The sequence below is a fragment of the Heliconius melpomene genome, chromosome 14 (assembly GCF_056956725.1).
Source record: "Heliconius melpomene rosina isolate 202511_hmr_F chromosome 14, ASM5695672v1, whole genome shotgun sequence".
In the NCBI taxonomy this organism is placed as follows: Eukaryota; Metazoa; Arthropoda; class Insecta; order Lepidoptera; family Nymphalidae; genus Heliconius; species Heliconius melpomene.
Window position 1 is genome coordinate 2708821 of NC_140402.1, and position 14721 is coordinate 2723541.

General features: G+C 35.6%; 1 protein-coding gene across 4 annotated transcripts in view; it reads left to right on the forward strand.

The window, feature by feature from the left end:
- The window catches only part of LOC146531935 (uncharacterized), a 103977-nt gene that overhangs the window by 26140 nt on the left and 63116 nt on the right, over positions 1 to 14721 (forward strand). For all 4 annotated transcript variants that reach the window (XM_085196959.1, XM_085196956.1, XM_085196958.1 and 1 more), the window contains exon 3: positions 9336 to 10034. In XM_085196959.1, coding sequence (XP_085053085.1) covers positions 9396 to 10034 — 639 coding nt within the window. In that variant the 5' untranslated portion in view covers positions 9336 to 9395. The remainder of the gene's footprint in view (positions 1 to 9335; positions 10035 to 14721) is intronic.

The following is a 14721-nucleotide window of genomic DNA, read 5'->3' on the forward strand; positions in this document are numbered from 1 at the left end:
TTTGTAAATACAATACGTTAAAACAACTTTCAATTTACATTTTGTAGATACTTGTTGAAACTATTATTTACTCGCTAAGGATTAGTCATACTTCGACGAATCTAGTGATAAGTTTGAACACGAAAAATTAAAGAAAACTACTAAACTATAAGGACTTGTGTGAATATTTCTAGCAATATAACGTTTCTAAATATATAAAAACAAAATTTACATTTTCCTGCTTTAAGTTATTGCTATTGTACTGTAAATAGGTTAATGGTAGCTGTTATATTTAATGTTCAAAAAACGTTTCCCACTATTGTAGTCGTGCTCATGTTACATGTTATTTTTATTAACTGTACTTATATATAAAACCTTATTAGTAACAAAGCCTTTAATATAATGAAAAATATTATTTTTTCATACAAATATTTAATATTAATAAGAACTATTGAATAAGTAAATATTAGGTCGGACCGAGCGAAGCAAACCCCCTCTCTATAAACAGTGTATGCAAGCCGTGGCCGAGTACCATAGAGAACATATGGCTTAGTGGTCAGAGCGCTTGGTCGGCTTCCCAGAGGCGCTGGTTCTTTTATACCTTCGATAACCCAGTTGGCTCAGCTTCGATAGCTCAGTAATTCTTAAGTCGATGGTTCAAATCCGGCCGAGGAGATGCACTTGCAACATTGTGAACTCTATTTGTTGTTAACTTCCATTGAAGCCAAGCCAAGGTCGAAGTCTTATAGATCGGTTTCCCCGAGTCCAATGACGCTGTAGAGGTCATTACGGCGAACATTATACTGCTCATTTGAAAAAGGAAAAAGAATAAATAAATAATAATATGAGACCAGGCGTGGTGCAGAGGCATAAGCGTGTGTAAACAAGACTATTTTCATTTCTTCACTCTGGTATTAAGGCAAAAGCCTTTAGAATTCAGTGAAAAGCGGGAAATGGAGTATGTTAACACTAGGTTAACTTCGCATGTTATATTCTGGATAGAGAGTAGAGCTGAAATAAGAAAATAAATAAATAATATTCCAATATCTAATATTTGAAGTACAGACCTAATATTTTTTGCCAACAAACTCTAACAAATTTATTTATTGGCTTATTTTATTTGTTCAGCTAACGATATACTAAAAGGATCTTTTTGTTAACAAAGCTTCGAGCGTCCTTTGTTTATTTTGAAACATCAAGAGGGTCAGAATCCATTACGGTTTTGTAAAGAGGCAACCTTTAGTTTATTGAACGAAATTACGGGACAAAAACTCTGTACCGATGTGGAAATCCTTGGAGAGTTTCTTCGAAATATTAGTTTACTTTGTTTCAGTTCTTAGATCTGTATGCCTGATATCTAAATAATATTATTATGTACTGACCTTATCTAAGCTTATTTGGGGGATTTGAGAGATTTGTTTTACTAATTGATATTTAAAAAGTACGCAATGGCTTATTCAATATGCTTAATTTGGTTGGATTTTGGACCTAGAATGTAAAATTTCTGATTTGTACTAAAAAAAGTATCCAGGATGTGTCCAGACAAAAATGATAAACGATACCCCAATAAATCGAACTTTCCATAATAATAACCTACGCTTGATAATTGGGTTTTAAAATATTATATTTAGTGAAAAGCACATGGCGTGTGATCTAAATATCTTTATCCCACATAACTAGTAGAGTAGAAAAAAGGGAGCTTCCGTTCTTTTTGTAAAATATAATGTATTGACTGGCGGAGCTTAACGCCAATCTTCGTGTAGCAGAGTGGAAGACGCTACAGCAAGATGATCGCCTTGATACGTGAGCACTTATAATGTATTATTTTTGTTCTAATCAGATAAATGTTGATACAACTACAACACAAATATTAATATTATAATTATAATAATGTTGTAAACAATTGTGTTGAGTTGCGTGGAAAATTGACGTATAATGTGACTGTGAATAACAACGAAAATCAAATATTATTATTTTAATATGAATAATAATAATAAGTCTTGACATTAATTTATTATTATTGTTCACCTATTATTGAGTTTCATTTTTATGTCGAAGAAGGAACCTAGTGTTGAGTCACTCCGTTCCCGCTTTCCGCCCAAATTTTCGAGGCTTTGTGCATTCCTTCGATTGGGCGGGCATCGAACCCACAAACGTTGCGTTAGTTACGCTTGTGCCCCTGCCTAACGACGCCATCAATCAATCTTCATTATACATATACCTAGTTGAAGTAATTTTACCATTATAAACAGGTAAAAAGTTATATTACTATAAAAGTACGAGACTTAACAAGTGCTTCCCTAAAGGTAACAATTTGAATATTTTTCACATTGTATCTCATTTGAAAGACGTGTTTCACATACCATTAACTATAGACTTTTATATATTCGTGATGATCTCACTGATATAGTATTTATTTAAAAATATATTGTTTTATTAAAGCCATTGTAGCACAGTGACAGCCTCTGAGTGTTAACGCGATGGTTGCCGGTTCAATTCTCACTCGGGGATGTGCATTGTTTCTATCTACGCCACTAAAAACGAAATATTCGAGACATTAGGTTCTAGATTAACGATAAAGGTGTGATTTGCTACTAGTGAGAGTATCTGCTTACTGCGCCTGCGTGTGGTATTTTTCTAAAAGACTGCTAAGTTACTATTTTCTTTCGGCTTCACGCTGTATCCCGCATGTAGAAGGGTAAGCAGAGGGAGGCTAGTGTTAAAACACTCCGCTCACCGTTTTCTCCTGAATTCTGAAGGGATTGCGTATGACCGAACTTAACGCCGCGATTTGCCTCTAAATAGCGAAAAAATATTAAATATTTAAAACTTCCTCATATAAAAAACATGAATGTGTCCTAATATAATCTATAACGTGACGTTTTGATAATAAAACATCGAATTTTAAATAAAGTTAATAGTAAATTTTGTAACAGTATACGTTAAATTTAGTAAAGAGACCTTTGGCAGTTCTCTCATCAGTATAATGTGTGGAACTATGCCGCTATGCGATATTGGGGCTGCTATCTCGATTGCTGCCAAATATTCGAGCACCGATCGGCATTCAGATTTCAATAGTGCAAAATCGTCACGTCATTCAATTGTATCGCTTAGCACCCCGTCACGGTATGTAGTTTGTTAATATTGTGAAACTGTGTCTGTCTTTGAACTCGCGTTGTTAGTTTACTATGGTAGTTTCCGTTGTAATTAAAAATAAGCAATCATTAAATTCAATGATGAACGTTTAAAACGTTCCCAGGTAGGAACCTGAGAAAGGACCTGCAATACAGCGTGAAGCACAAAAAAAATGTTGTTATAGGGAAAACGTATATAACGTTTTTTTTATTTTCTTCTCTAGGGATATCGAAATCTATTTCCATTTGTAAGGCATTCTGTATTTGTTTATATTTATAAAATATTTTAAAAATATAAACCTCTGTTATTATGGTAATATATCACATAAATTAATCAATTATATAACGTTTAATATCTCTTTATTGATATTGCAATGCTAATAATATTGAAATAAATGCATTTAAATCAATTCTGCCGGTGTTGTTAATTGCTGCTTTAAATTTCACACGAATTTATTTCCTTTCGAATGCAGTTTATTAGTGAATCGTTTATAATTCGTTTTTAAATCGTTAATCAATTTGCAAGATATACTGAAACACTTTTTTAGTTTCACGCTGTATCCCGCACATGGCAATCTAGTGTTAAGAGACTCCGTTCCCATTAAGAATCGATCACGTATTGCGTATTAAAAGACGGAACTCAACGCCGCGTTACTAAACAAAATAAAATATTACTTTTTTTTATTCCATGAGTGGGAATCGAACCTACAACCGTCGTGTTTACAGTCGCAAGCTTGCCCCTACACCACAACGACTTCCATATTGAATCGTTAATTATAAATCAATTTGCACGATATACTGAAAGGTTTAATACGATAGCGGCTATAGGCGGCTTGGTATTTAATATGATAATAATGTGATGTCATTATCCTACCTCATCATTGTCACATTTTATAACATGTGGCTTAATTTAAAAGATTTTAGTACATTTTTATACTTAATGGGAACAGAGTGTCGTAACACTAGGTTCCCAGGGTTCATCTATTTACGCTACTTTGCGATAAATACGGCATAAAGCTTAATATTCGTTAAAACTAAAATATGAATAGTAAAAAATATATTTTTTTAATTGCGCATAGATAAATTATAAATTGAAAACACGATTATGCAGTTAAATTATAAGAATTTAATTATAGAATAAAAATGACTTGTGCTGTAATAAAATATACGTATTTTTATTAATAATAGAATAATTCATAATTAAAAATGATACAAGATTTTCTTATAAACTCCATTAAATATCTGTCTGTATATAAATGACTGGCAGTATTATATATAATTGTAACTCATCTCTTTACCTATACATTCCCAGTCGATAGTAACAAGTAACAACATTATATGAACGTGAGATAATCAACCGACAGCCATTATCGTTCGTAGATTAGCTAGCTAGTGTAGATTATTACTTTTTAGATGCAATATACTTGATGGCTTTTTTAAAGGTTTGTTAATTATTTTTTATCCCACATATAGCAGGCAGAGTGAACGTAGTGTTTAGACACTCCATTGTTCACTTTAAGCCGAATTATCGTGTCACTGCCTATTGACGGTCGGGCTTGTCGGGCCGCGCTTTCCCTTGTTACCAGAGCGAAGAAATGAAAATGTTCATTCATAATAATTAATTTCCACGAGTGGGAATCGAACTCACAACCGTTGCTTGTGCGACTGCGTCACGAGAGCCTCAAAAAAGGTTATTATCGACGGCGCCATAAATATTACCTAAATGTGAATCAACCACCGCAAATAATTTGCAAATCGTAAATGTTTATATGCCAATTGATTATATTATAATTAAATCGAGGACTTGTCATAAAATGGTGTAATTAATATTAAATTATAAAAAATATATAATCGTGGTTTTAAATGTTGTTTTGGAAAAATAATGTGACAAGTTTTATGTTTTTTTAAGTATGCTAAAACAGGTTTGACTATTAAAATTAGCTTGTTAACCTATTTAAATTATGTCGAATTATTTTTCATCTATATTTACTTATACTTATAATAAAATCGTAATGAATCTATGTCTGAACATGCAAGATATGCAAGATAAAATATTATTGGGGGTGTATTAAACCCCGTACGTAACGTAATAAAACCAATATTTTTTTTGTCTGTTTGTCTGTGCGTTTGTTCACACTAATCTCAGAAAGGGCTTAGCTGAATTAATTGCAGTTTTCATTAATAATAACATTTTGTGTTTATTTTATTTCCGTCGGTTATAAACAAAAAAGTTATTCCATTTTAAATAATGTCATACGACAAAATTGCCATAAATGTTTCATTTTTGAATAGACTGAAACTTTATTTTTCTATATAGCTATAGATATCGTTTTTAAAATGATATTATTAGTAATTACTTAGTTGAAGCGGGCGAAGCCGCGAGCGGATCGCTAATATAAAACAAAAATATCTACACCAACTTCATACAAAAGATATAATAAATCGTATACAGCAAATATTTTTATTCATACAGCTAAAGCAATATCTCAGAAACCCTGCGTAGGCATTACGTTTCCGCGTCACAAGCAATCTTTCTCATATAAAATGCAGGGCCGGGTTCGATGCTCGGGCACCGCGCCAAGTGGTGCGGCTCGCCCGTAAATCACCGGTACCAGGCTCGCAGCGCGTCGAGGAGCCCCCAATCAGGCGGCCTATTGACAAACATATGGAGAATAATGCTTCTCCACGATTTATTCCAGGGTCTTCATTCTTTGGATTTTGCATTCAATCTAGTATTATTTAAGCTTTGTCAGTTGTGAATAATGGTTAAATGTTCGGTTTTATACGCCGTTTTGGAGTATTTAAATAAGAGAATATCGAGATTGAGGCCAGTCAATTCTTGGGGATTAAATTGCATGCTCTAGCGTCGCAAAAGCGCGTTAAGTTCCGCCATTCAACGTGTAATGCCTCCAAAAAAAGAATAATAAAGACGAAATACTTACGTTGTAAGTTGCATTGATATTTATTTGATTTATTGAATGACTATTACAATGTACTTATATTATCTTGTTTGTTAAATCAACTAAGACATACAAATACTAGGGCATTAAGATATCTTTTTTTATTTATTTTTTTGTTAATTCCACATAGCAGAAAACAGCGACTAACGATGATAAATGAAAAACTTTTATATCAGCGACTTAAATTTAGGAGATTAACCACTAATAAGTATTACAAATGATATGGAATATCTTCTATCATAGTAGCCAACATTCCAAGAATGTTGTGTCAAAATATTTGCTTTTTTTTCTTGTGTTGGCACGATTGTAGTGTTTTTTTTATTTTATAGATGAGGTCACTTAGCGAAGGCGACAGCTTAAGAATTCTCTAATGCTTGATTTATTGATATCATTAGCGTGCCCACTTGTGACAGCCTTCATCTTTTATACAGTGGTTATTTATTTATTTTTATTGGATTATACTCGACTTGTATAATTGATCAGAGACCAGTCGCGGCGTAGGGGCGCAAGAATGTGATTGTAAACGCGACAGGTTGTGGGTTCGATTACCACTCGAGGAAATGAAATATTTAATATTTTTATTTCTTCGCTCTGATGTCGAGGCGAACCGCGGCGTTAAGTTCCGACACTCAATGCTTTCAGATTTCGGCGGAAATTGGGGAAAAGAGTGTCTTAACATTAGGTTCCCTATGCTTACCCTACTGGGTGCGAGATAGTGTGTAACGCTAAAAAAAACGAATGATGCAAAATATATAACATTATACATATATGCAAACAATTATCGTAATTCTTCAACTTAATGATACTTGAGATAGACTAAGCTGTTTACAATTTAAAATAACTTGAGAAATACCTGCTTGTGACGTTATTTTATATTTATAAAGAGATTTTCAAGTGTCTATTTTAATCGCTTACTTTTAAGTAAATAAAGATAAATATAGTAAGCACTTACGTTATATCTTTGTACAAAATGTATGATCGTAATTAGAATTATTATGTTTAATATTGACATATTTAAACCTTTATTTAAATAGATATAAAAGAGTAACAATAAAATATATTTAGTTATAGAATTTATTTTAAGGGTCTTAGGCGGTTTTAAAGGTTATTTAAATTTTTTCTTTCAGTTTCATACTGTATCCCACATATAGCCGGGTAGGCAAAAGGAACCACGTGCTAAGACATTCCGTTCCCCATTTACCGCCATGTTTTCGACTACGGAACTCAACGCCGGGCCTCTAATTGGTGCCAAAAGAAATGAAAATATTCATAAATAATTAATTAATTCGAACCCACTACCGTCGCGTTACAGTTACACCCTTATGCCCCTGGCCTCAGTCTATTGCGTCTATTATAAACTAGACTAAAAAAAAGTCTTCTCATAGACGAACTACGGCGTTTCTTTCAAGTATACGCAATTAAGTAATTAATCGAGACGGAACGAGCATACTAACAAGAAACAACAACCAGCCGACAACAACCAGCCGACAACAAACATGATATTCTTAGAACATGTCTCTCATTAAACAAGCTGTAATAACTATGTAATGGCTTCCACATGTAAAACCGATTTAGATTATAAAATCAGTTAAGATACTAATGGCCGGGTAATGTGAAAAGATAAAGATATTAATACTTACATAAGACTAATTGGTTGTGTTGATTTTAAATTGTTGCGACAGTTATATATGAAACATATATATAAATATAAGTGTATAGTAGTATATTTTTATAATTTTAAGAGGAAGATGCATTTTTCGTCATGTCACGTAATACGTAAACTGAAAATTTATCAGTTGTTTATGATACTGAATTAATTAAAGCTAAAATAAATTAACTAGAGCTTTAACACAATTAACATAGTTGTTATAAATTATATTTTTTGTTTTTTGCGACGTAGTTTGACTTACGTTATTTATTTATCATAGTTATAAAATTATAAAGCATAAATTTTATCATAAACATAATGTAATGTATCTGCTATATTGAAATATATAACAAAATTTATTTCAAATTGACATCTTTAATTACTTTTATTTAATCTGTGCGTACGTAGACTATGCAATTTGTGTATCTGTTGTTAAACGTCATAATTCGACTACACTTCCAAGAATATGTGAGAATATGTAAGTTATCATTATTAAATTATAATATCCAAAGTGACACATAAAAAATAACTTTCTTTTATAAATATATTTTTTTAACTTCAATTAAACATACTTATCCTTAAATCTTCTGTCTGCTACTAAAAGAATATAAGAAATATAGCCAAGATAAGTCTATGAGCGTGCCAAGCAGACAAGGCGCGCTAGTAATAAAAAAGTTACGAGGAGTTATCAAAAGGGCGCTCTAAAGCCGGCTCTGGCGACGCTATAAACTATTCTCCAAGTAATCTTAACTCCCTGTTGCAGTTACTCCTAGCTACTAAGCTTTTAAATTTCTTTTCTTCTTCACTGCTGCTGCTCTATTATTTATTTTGCCTTTTAAAACTTTTGTTGTTTTGAGATTGTTTATTAATTTATCGTTTGTTTGGAATGTTCGAGGATTATTTTGTTTAGTTACATCTGTTAACTATCCGGCTCTTCTCAGCAGAACTGCCTTTCGAATCGGTGGTAGCTTTTAAAAAAAAATGTTCATTCGACGATTCAAAAGCGCTTATACCTAATACTAATAGTCTACTTAAATATATATTTTTTTAATTTCAATTTCAATTTGAATTGAAGTTTCGTGAAACATTATTTGGTTAAGTTCGTGGTTATTCGGGCCAAGAAATTATTTAGAAATGAAGAACACTAATATATTAGGATTGAAATATTAAGCATAAGTATATTTATAATCGATAAATTGTACTTGGACCAGCATATTACTGCTTACAATAAATATACGGCTTTCCTTAGTACACGTTAGGTCTAGTATGGTTTATTCGCCATGAGTTAAAGCGAGCTTATCTGTGTGGTTTTATGACTATTTTACGATTATTGCCACTTTGAATTGGTTATAACTTCGTAAGATATGAAAATTTTATAAAGAAATGTATAAATTTTGTTTGACATATTCATTTAAGTTAAATGGTGTTGCTTTTATGTTTATTACAAATTTCTCATGAAGTGATGATGCTTTTCGGACGTACGTTTTACCGTTTAACTCATGTGCTCGTTAAATATGTAAATGTCGTTGAAATAATAATTAAGTACCCCTAATACATTAATGAAGTTTTGAAAATATTTAGATATTTGTACTAATAGTTGTTTTTTTTGATCAGGGCTACAATGGTGTGTGCGTGTGCGGGGCTGCGGGGGGCGGGCGCGGGCAGCCGGCGCGCATGGCGGCGCCAATGAGGGAGGGCGCGCCGGCCGGCGGAGCTCGCCCCGCGCCCCACGCGCACCCCGCCAACTTCGAGTACGATGATAACGAGTGGGACATCGGCATCGGCGACCTCATCATAGACCTCGATGCCGACATAGAGAAGAGCGACGAGGCGGGCGGCATGGCGGCGCGCGCCGAGCCCGACGCGCAGCGCACCGCGCTCAAGATGAAGATCAAGCGCACCAAGCCCGGCACCAAGAGCTCCGAGGCCAAGCACGAGATCGTCAAGTCCAACGAAATGAACGGCGAGCCTAAGCCGCCCTCCGCGCCCCCTGCGCCGCCTGCCGCCGCCAAGCGCGGCTCCGGCGGCCACCGCCGTGACAAGGCGCGCGACAAGCACCACCACCCGCACGCGCATCCGCCGCACGCGCACGACGTCAACGGCGTGGCGCGCGTGCCGCCGCCGCCCAACGCGCCCGGCCCGCCCGCGCCCTCCGCGCCGCCCGCGCCCGCCGCGCCACCGACGCCCGCGCCCGCAGCGCCCGCGCCCGTCGCGCCCGCGCCCGCGCCTGCGGCCCCCCAGCCCGAGCCGGACGACTCGCGGCAGGAACTCAACTCGCAACCCCCGGCCAAAAAGCAAAAAACAGATACTAAGGTGAGTGCTGCTTTAATTACTAATAACCCGCCAGTATATGGTACATATTTCAAAATGAAACAAAAGATCAAAAGCAAAAACATCTAACTCCATAATCCATAATATCAGTGTTACAACATTTCTCCACACCACAAGTTACGCAAGTTTAGTCGTTATCAAGGCGTCGTCGTCGTGTTGGAACCGACTTTTAGTGTGTCAATAGCATTTAGGTTTAGTCTTCCTGGGTGCGGCTAAATCACTAAATAAATATTTACAATTGGAAAAACTAGGCAGATTGGTAGATATCGGAACTGATTATATCAAATATCGTGAGATAAGAAGTTACTTACTTCTAATATGTAATACATGAATCGTTTGATAGAAACATATTGCACATTCTTGTTAAACATACTAGACACGACTCCGGACTCGTGACGTGCCGTGACGTGCCGCGACGTGACGCACCTCCTGTCGTCAGATCAGTCATTTATCAATAACAATAATCGCTAATTGTCCAATCGCTGTTATCGGCCATGTATCTGATTGTTTCGGAGTGTATTTAATTGGCGGGCTCGGGGTGTTTGCGAGGTTGATTGAGTGCAAACGGCGGGGTGTAATCCTCACTGTCGCCCGCCGCAGCGGTTCATTAAATCACTCCCCCCATCCCCACACCCCCACCTTCCCGCTGCCTACCTCTCTTTACAAATTAATGCGATTGTGGCCTGCGCTGCTTATTTGCTAATCTGAAACACTACAACGTCAGATTTGACTGGTAATATAACACTCTATCCTGCAATTAAAATTTACTGAAGATACGCAAAGTTAATATACTTTTAGTGATTGATTTAAAATAAACCTTGGAAGTGGAAATTTTTAATCATCCTGAGAGGGTTTTAGAATTTATAAAATATTGTTATTATTGGTACACGAATTTATAAATTAAAATTATTAAAATGTTTACTGAATAATTAACACTAAAAAATGTGCTTAATTCACGATGTTTTTTTATCTATATAGTAAATTAAATTTTGGTAGGTTATGTTATTAAAATTCAATTTAAAAACCCCTTGGCTCGCGTAGCTCCAGCTTGTAGTCCATGAAGTTTTAATGGATAGTGCGGATGGCATACATCTGCCAGTTCCACATAACCCACTCGAGTCCCCACTCCGGTCTAGTCCCCAGGTGTACCCATAAAAGGGTAAAAAAAAATATTATTATGCTGTAACATGCACCTGCTAACAGAAGCACCTCGTAATGCATATACATACATCATTAATCAAAACGTGAAGTGCCGTTGTTGCGGCAACCCTGCAACCCATCACGCAACACTCACAGCTCATCACGTTCAACCACAGCAAATTACGCGACAAAATCAACAGCTTCTTGTGCAATCAGTTATTATTGCAACCGCCATATTTTATAACATAACTAAATTGCTTCATTTCTATGATATATATCTACCTACCTTTAAAAGCTTAGCAAAGGGAGCGTCCCTTTGCTTTTCTTAGCGTTATTCGCGAGGGGAACGGGAGCACGTCGCAGTCTCCCGAAATTCCTTTCATTAATCACTGTCGAGGGTTCTAAAAATTTCTAAAGTGCTTGCGGAATCAATTTAACGTTCGCCCTCCAGCTTGGAAACTGGGAAGCGTGATGATTAAAGAGTGGAGACGATATCAACTTGATATTCCATTTGTCTAAACGGCCTTTGACTCTGACATTGTTTTACTTGTTCTCATATCTATTTGTGTCAATGTCTTTTTGTGATGGTAGTGTCAACAATAGTAGTTGTTAGATCAAGTTGTGCTATCAGACTTCTCCAACAATTTAATGTTCTTTAGAAAACATTTATTTCTTATCATTGTTTAAAGTATAAACCTTTTTCTGACGCATGCTTAACACAATTATTACGAGTGCACAAAAGAGGTGATGCGAGAGGGTGACACCCTTGTTCGTGTCTTTAATGCCTTTTGTTAGTAAATCTATTTTGAGGAACAGATATTAAACTTTAGTCAGTGGTGGTGCAGTGTGATTGTAAATGAGACAGGTTATGGGTTCGATTCCCACTAGATTGAATGAAATATTTAATATTTTTTTCCGCGCTCTGGTAACGAGGAGCGCAGCGTTGAGTTCCGCGACCGCTGAGCGGAGTGTCTTAACACTAGGCTGCCTCTGCTACCGTGCTCCATTTGAGATTTAGCGTGAGGCTGAAAAAAAGAACCAGCTATATACGAATTATTGAATTGTGAAGTATAACTACAGTATATAAAATTTTTATCTAATTCCTCTATATTACACAAAAGGCTCAGTTTATACGATTTTTAGCAAATGGACACGGCAATTAAATTCATAATGTTTATTATGATAGCGTTTCTACACGCTAGAACATTCACAAATTTAATGGTCGAGAACGCTTTTATTACGGGTTAGACCTTCGCTGCGGTCAACTTTAAAGTTTTCTCAACCGCACTTTGCAGTCGCTACCCAATAAATTTATCTTTTCAAACCCCGACACAAAGGGAGGTGCTATAAGTTTACGTGTCTGTCTGTTTGTGGAACTGTAGCTCCTGAATTAATGAACCGATTTGAGTGTAGTTTTTTTCTTGCGGTGTATTTGAGCTATATTTTATGAAAATCCGATTAGTAATTTAGGAACTACAAGCACTTTCCTAAAATGAGGTAGTGATATTTTTGGTCGTGATTAAAATTTTCGTTTTTTAAAGAATTATATTCGGCTGTAAAAATACAATAAGTATATCGATAATTACTTTATACGAGTAGTATTTATACTGTTACATTTATCAAAGGCCAATTGAGATGTTGTCGATATATAATCGATATCATTTTCGTTTATATATCACAGTTAATTGAGACCGATGCCTTAATGTTTATATATCACAAATTAATAAGATACATATCAGAACGACTAGAGAGGCATACACTCGAATGAGGTTAATATCACTGCCTTGCTCGATTATACTGATAGCTTTGAATAAATTTACATACTGATGTCTGATTACCACTACATCACTGTTCTGTTTGTGACTTGTGTGATTTGAATTAGTGTATTTGGATGGGTTTCTCGGGTGTTCTAGTGTGGGAATCTAGTGTTAAAACACTCTGTTTCCCACTTTTCGCAGAATTTTTAAGTCATTGCGGATAGAGAAGCCGCGACTTACCCCGATACCAGAACGAAAAAATTAAATTAATAAATTTATTATTTCCTCGAGTGTTAATTGAATCTATAACCTGTCGCGTTTATATTACCGCTTATGTCACTGCGGCACGGCTAGCCTCGTTTCTTGGAAATTTTCACTCGGTTTACTCGGTCAATTAAACTTCATGCTCAAGTAGTTGTTATGGAATCGTCTATAATAGTTACTCGATTGTCGATTTCGATCGCCCATTGATTCAATATATATTATGCATTTTAAAATATATATATGTATTATTGGACCACGTTGTCCACGTGAAATATAATTTGCGAAAACAAACACCAAATCATAAATTCAGATGAATTTTTCGCTTCAACAGCTTTATTTATATCCCACAGCGGACGTATCGCGTTACCTGCCTCGGGCGTACCATCGTTCATATCACAAAAACGCCATTGCCCCGACCGAGGGACGGCGAATTAAAATTTTAATATCGATTTCTCGATGTAATTGATTGATGTGATAAAATAAATCGCCCCGCGGGACAGGTTGCGGCCGATACAGATTGCGGAACGAATCGGTACACTTATTACGGTTAATGATTCGCGATAATTATATTTGTTGTTTCACTCGTTTCGTCGTTATTTTTTTGTTGTTTTTTACAACACTATCGATTATATCTAATCGATTTTGACCTTTATCCATCTATTATGTAAATTTTAATTGTTAATTATTCATTTATGGAAATTGTTGATTGATAAGCTCATCCGTGACTTTTTAATTAATTTCTTTAATGTCAATAAAGACGTCCCTTATTATTTATAAATCAACTAGTAGTCCACACGCGGCTTCGCCCGCTTAAACTTGAGGTTATAATATGAAATATTAATTAAATTGTACCCTATATGTTATTCTGATATATAAACTATATTACTGTAAAGTTTTACCTAAATTCGCTTACTAGTTTTTGCATAAAACTGAAACAAACATCTATCCTCACAACCTTTTTTACATTTATTATATTAGTAGAGTATTAATTAGCATTAAGCTTTCAAGAACGCAGTTTTCATCATCAGGACAACAGAAGGCGTAAGGAGTCAGCAGCTGTCGACTCGACTACCGTGCGGGCAATTATTATTGGCTTAATTAGGATGTAAGGCCGGAGGCCCGCGGCGCCGACAGACCGCGCTCCAACAAATAGCGTTATTATTTCCGCTTCGTATTGTTCCACGGTGGTTACGTGTTCATTCATTATGCTACGATTGAAATGATAATAAATTAAAAGCTATGGTAAATTGATTTGAAATTAATTGTGTTGATTGTTAAATAAGTTACTGCTTCGATATTGGTTGAGGTAAATCTATGTTAGGTTTACAGTTAGTGAGTTGGCTGTTTACATTTTGCTTTTATAAAGGTCCGGTGTTACTTTTAGGCGCTTTATCCCGCATATAGCAGGGTAAGTAGAGGGAGCCTAGTGCTAAGCACTCCGCTTCCCTTTTTCTGCTGAATTTTAGAGGCAATGCGTGTTGAGTGGTCGACACCAGAGTGAAGAAACT